The sequence below is a fragment of the Falco cherrug genome, chromosome 12, assembly GCF_023634085.1.
Source record: "Falco cherrug isolate bFalChe1 chromosome 12, bFalChe1.pri, whole genome shotgun sequence".
Classification (NCBI taxonomy): Eukaryota; Metazoa; Chordata; class Aves; order Falconiformes; family Falconidae; genus Falco; species Falco cherrug.
The window spans coordinates 22,472,411-22,487,744 of record NC_073708.1 but is presented as its reverse complement, the minus strand read 5'-3'; the positions used below and the strand labels follow the sequence as shown (position 1 = coordinate 22,487,744).

General features: G+C 38.9%; 1 protein-coding gene across 2 annotated transcripts in view; it reads left to right on the top strand.

Annotated features, from left to right (window-relative positions):
- Nucleotides 1-15,334, top strand: part of ST6GALNAC3 (ST6 N-acetylgalactosaminide alpha-2,6-sialyltransferase 3) — a 228,546-nt gene that overhangs the window by 71,442 nt on the left and 141,770 nt on the right. Inside the window, exon 1 of one of the 2 annotated variants that reach the window (XM_055725085.1) lies at nt 871-1,008. The exons of the other annotated variant lie outside the window; for it this stretch is intronic. Within the exon in view, the coding sequence (XP_055581060.1) occupies nt 994-1,008 (15 nt within the window). The 5' untranslated portion in view covers nt 871-993. Of the gene's footprint in view, nt 1-870; nt 1,009-15,334 lie in introns of those variants that run through there. 2 annotated transcript variants of the gene reach the window in all.

Here is a 15,334-nt window from a genome sequence, read left to right as displayed (position 1 = left end):
TGACTGCTTGGAAATGGTCATTCTACTCCGGTGGGCACTTGCTAGCCCCTAGGACACATGCAGTCCTGGTGATACAGTGAGTTCTTGAAAGGATTAGGAGACCAGTTGGATGAAGCTCAGTAACAGCAGCATTTCCACCTTTTACCCAGTGAAGCACACAAATGCGCTCATTTTCCCTCTGAAATGTCTTACAGCAAGACTGCATGATGTGCACACACAACTGTTTCCCTAGGGAGGACGTGAGACACAAGGGGCTGCAAGTAATGTTGGTTGTATCTGTTAATGTGCTTCACAAGAGTATTTATTTACTGAAATGATCACGTTAGGAGAATGTGTGAGGAGCAGGGCAAAGGCATGGCTTTTGTGTCACCTTTTCTCTGGACTAACTGGAGGGAACCTGATGGCTTATGGAGAATGCTGGGAATGTAAAAGCAGTGTCCTTGCTCTTAAGCCAGTAAGTTTAGATCTAGGACATGTTGTAGTAGCTGAGAAGCAGAGCTAGTGACTATAAATAGGTTGATACTTCGCTTAGTAACTGTGTTTTTAGACCAAACAGCTGAAGGAACTAAGATTTAAACCTGGTTCCTTCTGCATGGCAATATCTAACAATAAACCAACTCTACAATATTCTGAAATTCAGTAACCTTAAACAAAAGCTAAGTATATACCTTTTGAGAGACTAGGCAGAAAGAAAAAAAGGCCTTGACAGGAGAAAAATAAGTAAAAAAGCAAAAATAAGACACAAGAGAATAAATCCAGAAAGCATGAAACAAAAGCAAAACCAAATCCACTAATAAGAGAATTGTCAGACAGGAAAAGAAAAAGAGAACAAACAGAGAGCAAGACAGAAGTAATGAGACAGGGGGGAAATCGGATTCAAAATGAAATCTGGTAATAAAAGAACTGTCAAGTATAAAACGAGCCACTGTATGACAGAGAAGAAAGAGCCAAGGAGACAGAGCAAGGCAATCTTTGAAGAATTAAACTAACCAGATGTGGCCTCCAAAGGTAATTTGAAGAAAAGTTGATACTACTCCTGATTTCTAATGAAAAGCAAACTCTAAGAAGTATGGGGTTTTTTATGCTCTAAGGAAAGAGGTGGTTTGGGGTTTTTTTAGTAAGAAAGTATGCAAGACAAATCAGTGGTGTTTGTATTATTTTTACAACACGACAGTTTTGTAGCTACGGCTGTGCTGAAAACAGTTAAACTAATAAACTGTAATAGATCTTGTGGTTTGTGTGCTGAATTGGGTGTGCTCAGCCATCCACCCTTACCTGGATTACTTAAATATCTGCATTAGTTTCCCTCATTTCAAAATACAGATTTATTTTTTTTTTCTAAAACTTATATATGCACATCCCTAAGACTGGAATGGAACAGAATTAAAAACATTCGTAAAGGCTTTGGTTGCAGGAAGCATTTTTTACCTTGCCAAACAGTATAAATAGTTTGAAATGTAGTTAAGATCTTGACAGTGGAAGCTACTGAAAGAATCTGAGCTTTTCTCTAAAGAGAAAGGTGAAGAGAAATCAGTGGATGAAGTGGACCATTTTACACAGGCAGAAAAAACTCATTGACTTCAAGGGATCTAGGATTTGAAGGACAGACTGCTGTTTTAATAGGCTAGCTCAAGAAGCCCAGAAGTCCACTTAAAATGTTTGTAATGTTGGGATTCTCAAAACTCCTTATGTCCAAAGGGTATTATACAATAAAAAACTAAATGCATGTATTGGACGTGCAGTTTCTGGATATGTACTGCCTGCTTCACAACCACTCCTTACTTACTAGCAGCAATGTTATTGGTGATTGCCTGTGGAAGGAACAGCTTAATGGCTGTGGAAACTCACCACGTCTTTACTTAATGAGTTTTGGATCAGATCCTAAAATGGATTGAGCTGAGATGTTATCAGCATTTTCATTCTTGAATCTTAGAGTGCTTTCTCTCCACTCAAGAGATCTGAGGATATTTACAGAAGATACTTATACATTGTAGTTTCTTTTGTTTGTACAAAATACAAAGCTTTTTCTTCCCATTTTGGGCAAACATTAATTCTGGTCTGTGCTGATTTGTCAGTGGTACTTACCAGCACTTTAGCCAAACAGTCCCTTCCTTGATGTGTAGTGTTTCACATGACAACTGCTTATTATCTTGTTCCTTTTTCTTAGCTCTAAGGCTAAAACTTCTCAAGTAGAAATAAAAATGAATATTAACAAAGAATATACATATTTCCTCATGTGCAAGAATATAGATATTTGCATAAAGGATTGCTATTTCTCAGATATGAATTTTGGAGGGAAATATCAGAAATAAAACCTGAATCACTAATATAAACAAACTGAGCAGGCAGTCATGGACTGAATGTGAGGTCAAGACTGCTGCAGAAAGAACTCAACCCATGCTTTCCCGGGTACTTCAGCGACTCTTAAAGGAAGCTCTTTAGGGTTCTAGTGATGTTAAAAATAAGTTTATTCATTTTATCTACTTCTAGTTTTGAGGATAACATAGAAGGATGTACTGGCTCTGTGGACATAACTTGATTTATTTTTTTCTTCTTCTTTTCCTATTTTTTTTTTCTTTAGAAGAAACTAATGCATTTTCTGTGTATGTGGATACTGAATGTTTACACTGGGACATGCTTGAAACAGTATTTCTAGTTACACTATATAGCTATGTGGAAGTTACTAGGAAGGTGACATTTGGAGAAGTCTTTGGAGAACGCTCAGGGTGACAGTAGGGAATGAATAATAGAAGTGGTGCTTGCAGAGAGTTTTGTGAGATTTGTCATGTTCTTACTTACTGTGTTCGATGCACTTAAAGTACTAAGTTACCTCAAGGTACCTTAAAATTAGCCACAATTGTAAATTACTTTGCCTGGATGGTTGTTGTTTTTGTGGGTTTTTTTTTTTTGTTTGTTTGTTTTTTTTTTGTGGGGGGGAGGTGGAAGAAGGGAGAGGGAGTGTTCAGAATATTTGTTCAGACAGCTGGAGAGAAAAATTCAGAAATACAGGTTGAAAATATGATTCCATTAGGTAAATGATTGGGTTTGGAAATATTTTCTTGGTCCTACTTGCAGTTACAAATGATGTTTGTCTACAGTATAGTCTTCAAGTGAAAGTTTGTTTAACAGCTCTTGAAAATGAGCTTGAAAATGAGAAATTTGGTTTCCACACTAAAGGTCTGTATCTTAGAAAATTCCTCAGATGAAATGCACGTCATATTTGGAGATGAGGTTAATAATTTATATAACTGTATTGGAATTAAGCTACCTAGGGTTTCATGTGCTTATAAGGCAACTGCATGCAGAATGATGCCTTAAGGTTTAAACTTTTGATGGTGGCAATAAATAATGTAGAAAATTCAAATGCTGAATGCAGAAGAGACTTCAGTCGGGCAGAGCCTTGCTGAGACTGCTTTTCACACTGCTCTGTTCATATTCTTTCCACTGTTGTTCCTAAAACTAGGTGGCCTCCTCTTGAGAATTTTATCGTGGGCCATATGTACACTTTGGTGCAGTTTAAAAATGAATACTCAACTTGAAGGCAAAATGAAAATGCGGGAGGATGGAACCCTACCAGGGTCAGATGAACCTCAGTGCATTTCACTGAACAATTTCTACCCTAATTTATCATGTAAATGATAACATAATAGTGAAACTCACATGGGATTTGAATTCAATAGGGCAAGAGTAGAACTACACAATTGTTGCATTTAGTTTTTATTTGTTTTAAGGAGGGAGCTGTTTTATTAGATTTTTATGCAGCAAATAACACAGATGCTTTAATAAGTAGTCCAGCTAGAAAGGCCTATAAAAATGTTAAAAGAAAGGTGCAAAGACAGGAATTCTAAAGCCAAAACATCAAGCAGTGACCAAGCTGGTGAGCTGTGAAACCTTTAACCCTCTAGCTTTTTGGGCTTCCTTTATAATGGAGCCATTATAACCTCTGTCTACCTGTAAGCCATTACTGTTAGCAACAAGAACTGGGCTCAAAGCCTGGAGCTTCTATGTAGAAATACAAAATAAAATTATTTTGTGTTCCTAATGAGTAACCTGGGAAAAATTTGAGCTTGCATGATGGGTGATATTTCCCCACTCACACACAGAGGCTTTGGTAGCACAGTTTCTGACTTTTTAATAAGTACATTTCTTAAGAACCCCTTTACTCTGTATCTGCAGAGATAAAACTGTTGGCTAGGGTTTAGAAAACACTGTAACAAACTGGGTCATTGGATAGGTAGCATCAGGAGACAGGCACTTATAGGAATGTAGAAGCCAGACACCCCTTCCCTGGTGTCTGACTCTAGTCAGTGCGCTTCTCAGGGGACATAAGGTCTTTTATCTGTCATCATGTGGGCAAGCCTCTGGGGAAGCCCTGTACTTCTGTGCAGGACTTAAAAAGGCATGCTACAAGTGTACCAAACCACTTTGTTTGGGATGGGGGATGCATGAACAGGTGGTCAATTAACTACCTCCTCAGCACAGCTGCATGCATGGTTGCTAACTGTTAGGAGAAATATTTTGTCTTAGAAAGAAAAATCACACAATTGTAATGAGAGAAAATGTTAACCAGATTGAAGTTGCTGAATGGCGTCTCTTCCCAGGCTGATGTGACAAAACATAACTGTCTGCAAGCAGAAAACAGAGTGTTGGTGTGTTTCAGTGGTGGTGCAATGCTGTTCTCTCTGAAAGGTCCTCAAGATTCTCATAAGACACACTGGGGCTGTACTAGCATAGTGTTGAGCAAGGTTCTGTCTGCTCCGTAGAATGGACAAAGTGCTTGCTAAAATCTGCAATTCACTCAATTCATGGGTACGTTCCTATCAAAGTCTGTTCTTTCAGTCTACCTTTAACACATGCTGCATAGGAAGGAGACCATTCTGCCATGCCAGGGACCTGAGGCAGATGGATCCCTCTGATCCTTCGGGGGTGTGCGTTTGTGGTTTTGGGTAACACACAAATGACTGGACATAGAGGCAAGGCTGCAGATCACTTGTGTTGCTGCTCCAGTGAGGCTATAGTTTCACTGTTCACATACAGTTACGTCTCATACAGTGAATACAGTTATGGTTAAATGCTGATGATGATCCAGTTAACAGTTAATGTTACTTGCTTGTGTATTTTATCGTCAAAAGGTCAAAGTTTAACTCTTTGTGACTCTCTAAAAATGCTCTGACCTAAAAGCGTTCTAAAAATGCTTTTCATTTGTTGAAAAGGTTCAAAGCACAGCTGGCCAATTTTCTACTAATGTTAATACATTTTTTTCTGTCATTGAAATTTGCTGTAAGGGAAACAACAGAAATGTTGGGAGTGGCCTACTGTGTGTTGCTCATTTAGATAATGTCAAATTGGTAAGTGTCATTTCTGTTGAAATACAAACTCGTTTACCTTTTGCATTTCTTTGTGAACAGTTATTATAGCTGTTTGGTTATTTTGGGTACCAACTTAAATATATTTATCTCCTGGTTCTTATAACACGATGTACTACAAACCAAAAAACAATAGACAGAAAAGGCTAAACCACAAAGATCTGACCTTTCAAAAATTGACCTATAGGGTATAGCTGACTGCAGCTGCTGTGGAATATTCAGTTTTGCAAGTGCTATGGTTATGGAAGGACTAATGGCTTTCATTTGGTGAGAGAAGGTTTTCTGTTCTATCTGAAGAGTGATAATGGTAGAAAAGCTGAGGGACAAATTCTAGGCACTTCATAGCAATACGCTATTTGACTATAAAAAGAAAATAAAAAATAAAAGCTAGTCATCTTAGTTTGAATAGGATTCTGTGCAGAAGTTAGTTGTAGCAGAAACTATTTTGAACTTGCCAAAATAGAAGCAAACTCCCGGGCTGTATTGCTGGGAAAAGTATGTAGCTGGTATTTTATCATCTACAATCAAAAGCAGCAAAGGCTAAAAAGATGCCTTGGTGGTTAGTGGTTTCATTGGAGCTCTGTATTTGAGTTGAAGCATTTTTTGATTTTTCAAGACCCAAAAGAAGATCTAGACTTGCAACAAGGTTGCTATTCCATTCAGTGAAGGTAGGCTTACTGAACGACAGCACTCAAAGATCAGTGCAGCCTTTTAAACAGATAATGATGTTGCCGATGAGACCATTTTTAGAGCCTTAAAGCTGTTGCTAAACAATGGAAAGTGTGCCACCGAGTTCAAGCATTATAGTCTACTCCTGTGAAATTGCTATATACAGAGCATGGGCCGATCGATGAAGCTGTTGCATTTCTTCCCGAGGGAAAGAACTCTCCAGAGACAAGCCATTGAGAATGAAACTAAACGCTAGTTAAATGAGAGGTGTGAGAGTTGGAATTAAAGTAGGCTCTTCAGACAGATATCTGATGCAATGGCAGAAAAAGGAGGATTGCAGACAACCAGTTTTATGCATATTCCAAGAATGCTGCCAGTGGAAATGTTTTTAGGGTTCTGTGTGAAGAGGGAGCGTGTGGGAAACCTGAAAAGACAGCGGAGGGATACACCTGAGACAAACACTGGCAGGCAAACTCCAGCACTCCCAAGTTATGTGCTATCCAGCGAAACTGGAAAATTCATGGAAGCAAAGTTACTACAGCAGTGGTAACTGAGTTATACTCTGAGTTATGTTTCTTATTTACCTCTCAAGTGATAAACCCAAACTAGCTATGCATGTTGGCATAACGTTCCCTCACCACAGTAAATACCCAAGTGCAGTGAGATGTAGAATCCAGATGTGCTGTTTCTTGAGTCGGTGGCTAGGCAGTGATTTTGCCTGTTGATATATCGTTTCGAAAACGTGGAGTCACTGGAAATAGAATGTTGGCTTGCTAACCTTGCCTTGTGTTGGATATTATTGATGAAACAGGAAGGGCTGCTTATTAACTAGGAATAAAATCTTAAAGCAGAAGACTTATTTTTTCAGTTTGAAGAAGGCTGTCTGAGGTCCAGAGTGGTACATATTTTGAAGGCATGTAATTGTCAGTGTTTCTAGTTAGATGTTACAAGATACCCCTGTACATCTTTACAAGTCCACAGTGCGCCTGCAAATTGACAGTCTCCTCTGTGTTTGTCCATTCTGTGGTCAGTGTATTTGGTAAAAACTCTTCAAAATATTAAGGGATAGCTGCAGCTGAGTAGCTTGGATCATGGAAATGCTATACTTGATTTTTTTTCTGTTTATGAATTCCTTTGGTATAGTGAAATACCATTGGCTTATTTGTAGATTTAGATGCCTCACCCCTTGAATCCACTCTAAATGTAACTGAGTCCAGTTATTCTAGTTAGGCTCTGAACAGCAGGATGCAATGACCACAATGACACTGCATTACCCAGCTAGTACAATTGTGGTGGGTTGACCTTGGTGGGATGCCAGGTGTCCACCGAAGTCACTCCATCACTGCCTTCAGCAGGACAAGGGAGAGAAAATTTAATGAAAAGCTCGTGAATTGAGATAAGGACAGGGATAGCACTCACCAATTACCGTCACGGGCAGACTCAGCTTGGGGAAATTGGTTTAATTTATTACCATTCAAATCAGAGCAAGATAATGAAAAATAAAAGCAAATCTTAAAACACCTTTCCCTGACCCCTCCCTTTTTCCCGGGCTTAACTTTACTCCTGATTTTCTTCACCTCCTCGCCCCACAGTTGTGCAGGGTGACAGGGAATGGGAGCTGTGGTCAGTTTATCACGTTGTCTCTGCCAGTTCTTCTTCCTTAGGGTAAGGACTCTTCACACTTTTCCCCTCCTTCAGCGTGGGGTCCCTCCCATTTGAGACAGTCCTCCATGGGCTTCTCCAGCATAAGTCCTTCCCATGGGCTGCAGTTCTTCATGCACTGCTCCAGCAAGGGTCCCTTTCACAGAGTGCAGTTCTTCAGGAATGGACTGGGGCAGTGTGGATCCCCCTTGGGGTCATGGTGGGATCTGCCCCACCGTGAATCTCCATGGGCTGAGGGGCACAGCCTGCCTCACCGTGGGCTTCACCATGGACTGCCAGGGAATCTCTGCTCTTGTGCCTGGAGCACCTCCTACCCCTCCTTCTTCCCTGACTGCTGTCTTGCTCTCATATATTCTCAGTCCTCTCTCTGGCTGCAGGTTGTTTGCAGTTTTTTCCCTTTCTTAAATAAGTTATCCCAGAGTGCTACCACTGTTGCTGATGGGCTTGGCCTTGGCCAGCGTCAGGTCCACCTTGGAGCCAGCTGGCATTGGCTCCATTGAACGCGGGGGAAGTTTCTAGCAGCTTCTCACAGATGCCACCCCTATAGCCTCTCCACTACCAAAACCTTGCCATGCAAACCTGATACAACAGCATAATGTAAAGATATTGCAAAGTGATTACTAGACTAGACCCTCAGTTCTATAGCCTTCCAGGCATCTCAGTTAAATCACTTGTAGTTCAGTATTATTTCTGCCTGGTTTTTCCCCTTTTGCTTTCCCATATTTTCAGTTTTTTATCACTGTCAAAATCTGACATTTGCTTACATGTACACTCAGAATCACCAGGGCAGAAATATTCAACAAGCTGAGTGTAGAACACATTTCAGCATCACAGCAGAGGCATGGATGCTGGGATAATTGAAGTTGAAGTGCGAGTACAGAATTCTTTCTCTACCTCAAAAAAACCCCCAACCAAACCCCCCCCCCCCCCAATAAATCTCTTTTAGTGAATTTTATTGGAAATTATTGACTGCTATGTAGGCTGAAAGCCTGATTCAGTGTTCTTTGGTGAGAAAATTACAGCATGTTATCTCACCATCTGTGATACTCATGTGGGCTCTTCAGAGGAATGGCACAGTTGCTACCAATCAAACTGTGTTGTCAAGCAGACCTCTGCACTATCAGAAGACTGTGTTTACAGGACAAATAGACAAAAATTATATAATTTATTACTCTCCCCTTTTCATTCCTAAGATACTTGGGTCCTTGATTTACTGCTGTCCAGGAAGGCAGGTTTGCTAAATTCATGTGTGTAAAACACTTGAGGTGCACATTCTGTACCATACTCTCACAAAATACTTTCACTCAGTGATGCCTTCCAGCAGTTGTACAAATCAGAAATGTAAGTCTGTAGCTTGCAATCCTTTAAGACAGCTTTCTCAGTCTTCTGCACTGAGGTATAATCAGACAGCATTTCCAGAACATGCCAAATCAACTGGGAGCAGAAATTTTCCTACATATTAAATGGACTTTTTCAAGATGTTATTGTTAAAATCTTAAACCAAAACATTAATTGAACAATATCAGATTCTTGCATGCCTCTATCTCTTTTCCTTTCTTATTACTGAACAATGGAAATGTTTCTCAAGTCAGCTAGCCAAAGCCTTGGAATGCAGAACAGTTGTCTCTAGTGAATCTTCTCTGTTTTTCTTTCGTTAATTAAATATTCAACATTGTAGCATCCTCATTTCTCACTTGTTTGAACTGGATCAGCTTCCATTCTCAGAACATTTCAATGCATCAATTCATTGTAATCACATTGCTGCCTTGAGGATGTATTTAAGCATATCCCTGGGAATAGAAGCTGTGTACATCTATGCACATGCATTGTATATCCCCAGATTTCAGGACTCTTCTTTTTTCTTTTGTTCACCTCCACCCTGTCCCTGGCTTTTTGTACACGCCTCCCATGCACCCAAATCTCATGTAATGTATTTTGCCCTTCATCTCTAGTGAGATGCCAGAATAGCATGATTGTCTAATGATGTATTTTTGTCTATTTATCAGTTTATAACTTTTACAATTTATATAAAAGATAACACAGTCCAATAAAGATCAGTGACTTATTAATGATCTAGTATATGCATCTTTCTGCCTCTCATTTAGTTAATGGGATTTTTGAAACTTAATTCTTGCTTAATCTTGAACAGCATTCTTTTTACCCTTATGAAAATCAGAAATAGTTCATTTGACATGAATTGTAATACATCAAGTTAGCTGGTGTGTATGAAGAGAAAATCGGGCTCTGTCAGTGCAGTGTGGTTGTGGAACTATTTGTCTTACTTGACTTAACAAATATTTGCATTTTCCAACTTTGTGGCGTTAAAGCACCTTCTGAAGTAGATTCGAGGTATGCATGTATAATGGAAAGTAGGGTTCTTCTAACTTCGGCTAATTGTGTCTGATGAGATACTGAGAGAGTTTTAGAATTCCTTTGCAAGATAGATGATATTTGATTAAGCAAGTTTTACTCCATGAGTGATGATCTAATGTGCCCCTTATCCCTCTTGTACACTCCTGCTCACCTTCTCTCTCGCTGTACTCATGGCATGCAAGATGGCAAACTATCTGTCAAGTCTGGAGATGCGTGCATACGCTGGTCAGCCAGCAAAATGTCAAGCAAAATGTTGAATAACTGAGTTGTGCCTATATGACCTCAAGTGTGGGTGCTGATCTGACCCAGCTGCTGGTTTTTCTCTTGGGATTTTATAGTTACGTCTGAGATAAGAAATCAGCCTAACACACTCTGATTTTGTCAAAAATCGCAAATGCATACCTAAGGTACTAGGGGCAGAAAGAAGGGATATGAGACATATAAATCAAATGCAAGTTATTAACCAAAAAATACCCACCCCAAAACCAACCGAAAAAAAATAATCACCCAAACCCTCAAAGTTAGCATGTTTTCAGTAGTGAGTTCTTATATTAAAGGTGTTTATTTCCTGTAGATCTTACTTTTCATGTAACAGTGAAATAGTTAATGTTTATATACTTCCAACAAATGGAATTAAAATTGTTTAACATGAACTCATTTTTTTCAGCAATTCAAGAAAAAATCCTTTTCGGCTTGGAAGGATTAAATTCCATCTTCATTGCTTTAAAGTGTTTTTCTGTCCATTCTTAGTATAGTTACAAGCATGAATTCCTGCATGGCCCTGAATTTGTTATAGAATGTACTAAAGCCAGCATGGATCTAGAATTAGAGTATTCCAACCTACTTTAATATGTAAGTTTCTAAGGGCTTTTGCTGTTACAATGTACTTAAGCAATACAAAAAAAGTTATTCAACACTCAGTAAATTGGATCCTGTCTTACCGTTCCTAAGAAATGAAGACTGCCAAGAAATGCTCATAAAGGCTTGTGAAGAACAGGTAGTGCATTGACATACTTTCTTGTCCTCAAGTTTGTAGATAAATGAGAAAAATCCATACTTGAAATGTTGTTCAGTCTGTCTTTACTTATAATTTATTTTAAAATTGTGATGTGCAAGAACCACAAGGAAGTAACTAGAACAGTCACTTTCTGAGTTTTATTGGAAATAACGCTTATACAGCCATGGTACTTATCTGCCTGTTCACCTGTCTGTCCAGTCCTCTTCTTCAAGTAACTTCTGCACTTCCTGATCATCTCAGAGCTACTTATGTTCCTAAAAGTTCTGTGAACCTTAGTGACCATATAGAAGAGGAGGATCCACAGTAAGGTCCCAGGTGAGGAAAAGGCAGGCAAAGCTGAGCTGTAATACACACTCTGCTTGGCAGCAGCTGCCAGCTAGTCACACATATATAATTTGTTAATAACTACGGTGTATGCTGTCTCTGGCCTGGGGAGAGTTTCTTAGAGGACATAGTTTCAGTGTTTCCATTATTCATGGAACATCTTGTAATGCTAAATGATATACAAGCAGTGGGAAGAGAGAAAACCCATCTCTGTTTGATCATAAACTGCAGAAACCCCCGGGGATTAATGAGTGTAATATTGCTTCATGCTATTGCCCAGGCCCAATGACAAACAGAATGTCCACAGCTAGATGCAGATGAGAAATCATCCATCTGTACTCTGACTATCTTTGGTCTGACATTACAATTAAGTAATTGCAAAGGGTGGGTGGTATATGTGTGCACACACGTGCACATGCATACATGGATATCTTAGCTCTGGTAGTTGTTTCTCTAATTTACAATCCGCATTGAAAATTGAGAGGACATCTTACTTCCATTAGTAATGTTAGCATTGCAGTTATATTCTGAACAAGGGCACTGTTTATAGTAATACAAGATCTTTCCCATGAGACTCTCCTGTTTAAATATCCTCCTTTTGTTTGAAATAAAAGACACTTTAAGTTTCATTTTTCTTTTACTTCTGCCTCCTTCAGATGTTAAAGAATAAGGTATCCTATTAATTCTGCTCATAGGAATTCGTTCTGCTCTCATAGGACCATAAGTGCAGCTTAAACTGTGATGTGTTGCAGGGGGGGGGGCTATCCTCCTTTGTTCTCTGTCACAGTGTGCCAAACCGTTCTACTACCAGAAAATGAAACATTATGCCTACAATACTTTTATCACACTAAAAGACCGGCCAGGAAACCAGTGCATCAGGAAGAAACAAGATCAGAATAAGGGCCTGTTGTTTTGCAGCAGCAGTGTGCTGCTATCCAACACCTTTTAGGTCTCGTTTCCAGCTCTCCTACCACTTCTGCTTCTGCTGAAAGATGACTTGGGGAACAAATCTGTATGGTCAGCGCTGGATGATCAAAGCAGGAGAAAATCAAAGAAAAAGCAATGAGGATGTGAGTTTAAAAGAAAAGGATGGAAAGGGGGAGGTGTGGATAATGAGTTTCTTAACCTCAGCTGCAAGCCACAGTTTCAAATTTCTTTATACTGAACAGTCAAAGCGGGCTGTCAGCAATATGTTGCTTTTACTGGAACAGTCTCTAGTGAGCTAGGATGTCTTTCAGAAGTCAGGAGAAATGTTCTTGTTCTTTTGACAAATTTAAGATCACATTCTGTAGTGGCCACTTATAGCACCTGCACATTTCTAGGTGCATGCAGGCTCCTAGAGTCACTGTGTATTTGCTAGCAGAGGCTGGACAGAGATTGATCTTCCACCCATGCAAGCATTTCTTCTCAAAAAGCAGCTGTGCAACAAATAAAAGGCGTTTTCAGATGCTTCGGTCTCTTTATGTGGCTTGTACTCCATTCGTCTTTTGGTGCCTAATGCTTAACAGCCTTGCTAACAAAAAAAGGAAAATCAATTTCACTTCACTATATTTCCCAGAGAGATAGCAGAACTACGGGTGGTGGTTTTGGTGGAGTTTTTTCTTGAAGCTTTGTTATAAAAGAACTCCAGGCCTCACTGAATGCCACACCAAATACTTCTGACTGGGGGATCAAGGGCCACACTGCAAGGTCCTTCTTCCACTGACCCTCTGGTGCACACATTTCATTTGAATTCAGCTCATTTAACATCTGCTAAATAGTCTGTCAGAAACATGCAGTATTTTCTCAAGAAAAAGGGTTCTTTCTTGGTGCTATAAGCTGTCATATAATTATAGCTAAAGCAATGGTGTTTATCATGTTCTGTTGCTGAATAGTCGCACCACATAAGAGTTAAAATTAACTGGGGATTCAAGGAATGGGAGGAAGGTTCTTTCCCTGTCTTCTGTCCACCCTTTCCTTATTTGGTCACAATATTATAAATGTACATCCATTCAGTTTGATCTTTACCGAAGTCTTGGGGTGCATGATTATAGGTTTTTCAGTTCAGTGATCTGCTTTTATTCTGCACAGTGTCTGTGCTAAAAGCCTAGATGATATAAAACACAGTACAGGAATCATCATGGGGGGGAACGCCATCATGGAGCGGGATAATGCTTTCCATTGTCCGTGCTTACAGGGTGTTTCTGGGAGTCTGTATGTTCATGAAAACAATTCTGTCCTCTCTTCAGTCCTTGAAACAGGACATTTTGGTAGCCTCTCAGTATATTATAAAGAGGTTTTACAGATAAGAGCTCCATCCATCACAACTGAAAATATTTTACAATTTATTAGACAGATAGTGCAATGTGACGTATAACTCATTAGAAAACACAGTGACTAATTTCTGCTGAAAATTTACATGTGAATACAAGATTCTAGTCTCAATTGCTTCCCATTCATTGTTTAGTGGATGCTATTGCTGCCACAAGGACCTTACAATTAGATCTTTAAACCTAGGACATAGGAATCAGATATACATTTGGGACAGATCTAATCCAGAATGTGTAGAAATTGATTTTATGTGATGAAAATATAAGGGAAAACTGCAAACCTATGCTTGGGTGTTTTATTTGTCCTCCTTACTGTGTGTATTTACTGCTAGCTACTGTTTAGGGTTAAATACTTGCTCAAGGCCATATAGCTTGCCAGCAGAATAGGTTACAAATTAAATGACTTGTAAGACCTGTTCTTTATATGGTGCTCCCTTACGTGAGTGGTGTAGTCCTCCTCACCTTGAAGATCTAGAATTTAGAGTTTTGTACTTATATCCACTTCTAATTTGCAGTCATGTTAAGCAATAATACGGCCTATATATAACAACAACAATCTACTTAGATTTTTTTTTTCCTTCTCCTTCTTGCAGTGCTCCAGGATGTTGGAGTTTCTATAAGATGATGTATTCTTAGCTAGAATTTAAGTCTAGTGACTGGAAGTTCAAGGTTCGCATCTGCTCAGAATAATATTCCTGGACTATTGCCTATTAATTATTCTCTCACAATAGCTTTGCAAGCAAGTATCATGGGTCAGGATGATTTACACTTCCTTGAAATTAATCTAATTAATAGATAATTTTACTATTGTACTTTCTGAGAAGATGATAAAGTTCAACAATAATGGACTCTACTATGGATTTTTCTATCTATTAGTATCATTATAGATCAAATTTGGTGATCAAATTAAATCATAGATGGTTATTAAAAACCTTTGATGAAATGGTAATTTAAAAAAAAATCTCATTCCAATACTGTTGTAATTGTGCTGCACAGGAGGAGAGAATAAAATGAATCAAACCTAATTTATTCATTACTAGACAGTAGCGTAATCAAAGAAAATCAAATTTTGCTTTATTAGTGATGTGATTACCGTACCTGGTTTGAATCTTAGTTTGAGTAACTGACAAATTTTGAACTGCTTTGCATTTTGATCAGATTTTTTGTGAATTTGTGCCTTAGTGGACTATTATTGTATCATTTCTTTCACTCTGATGCGATTCTTATTGGCTTTTAGTTCAGCTTATTGACCTTACTGATTCTTAAAAGCAGGTTTTTTTGCACTTGTATTGGGTTTACAATGTGGTTAAAACAAGAGCAAACCATTTACCCCTATTATAGAATAACAACATTTCACCCTAGTCAGCAGCCTAGCCTGCTGTGGCATGATTTGCTGCAGGTGGTGAAGGGTGTCTTTCAAGGCCTTAATTTTTTTCAAGGTGCAGAGGAGGATGTTTAAATGAGCTTGTGTACCAGGAGTGAGTGATTAATTGCTGGTTTTGGTTTTTTTTTTTTGCTGCATAGTTGATTTGTCAAAACCTCTCTGATTGTCCTTTCCCCTAGGTCTCTGTGCAGTAGAATAGTCCAGTAATTTATCCATGGTTTTTCTATGT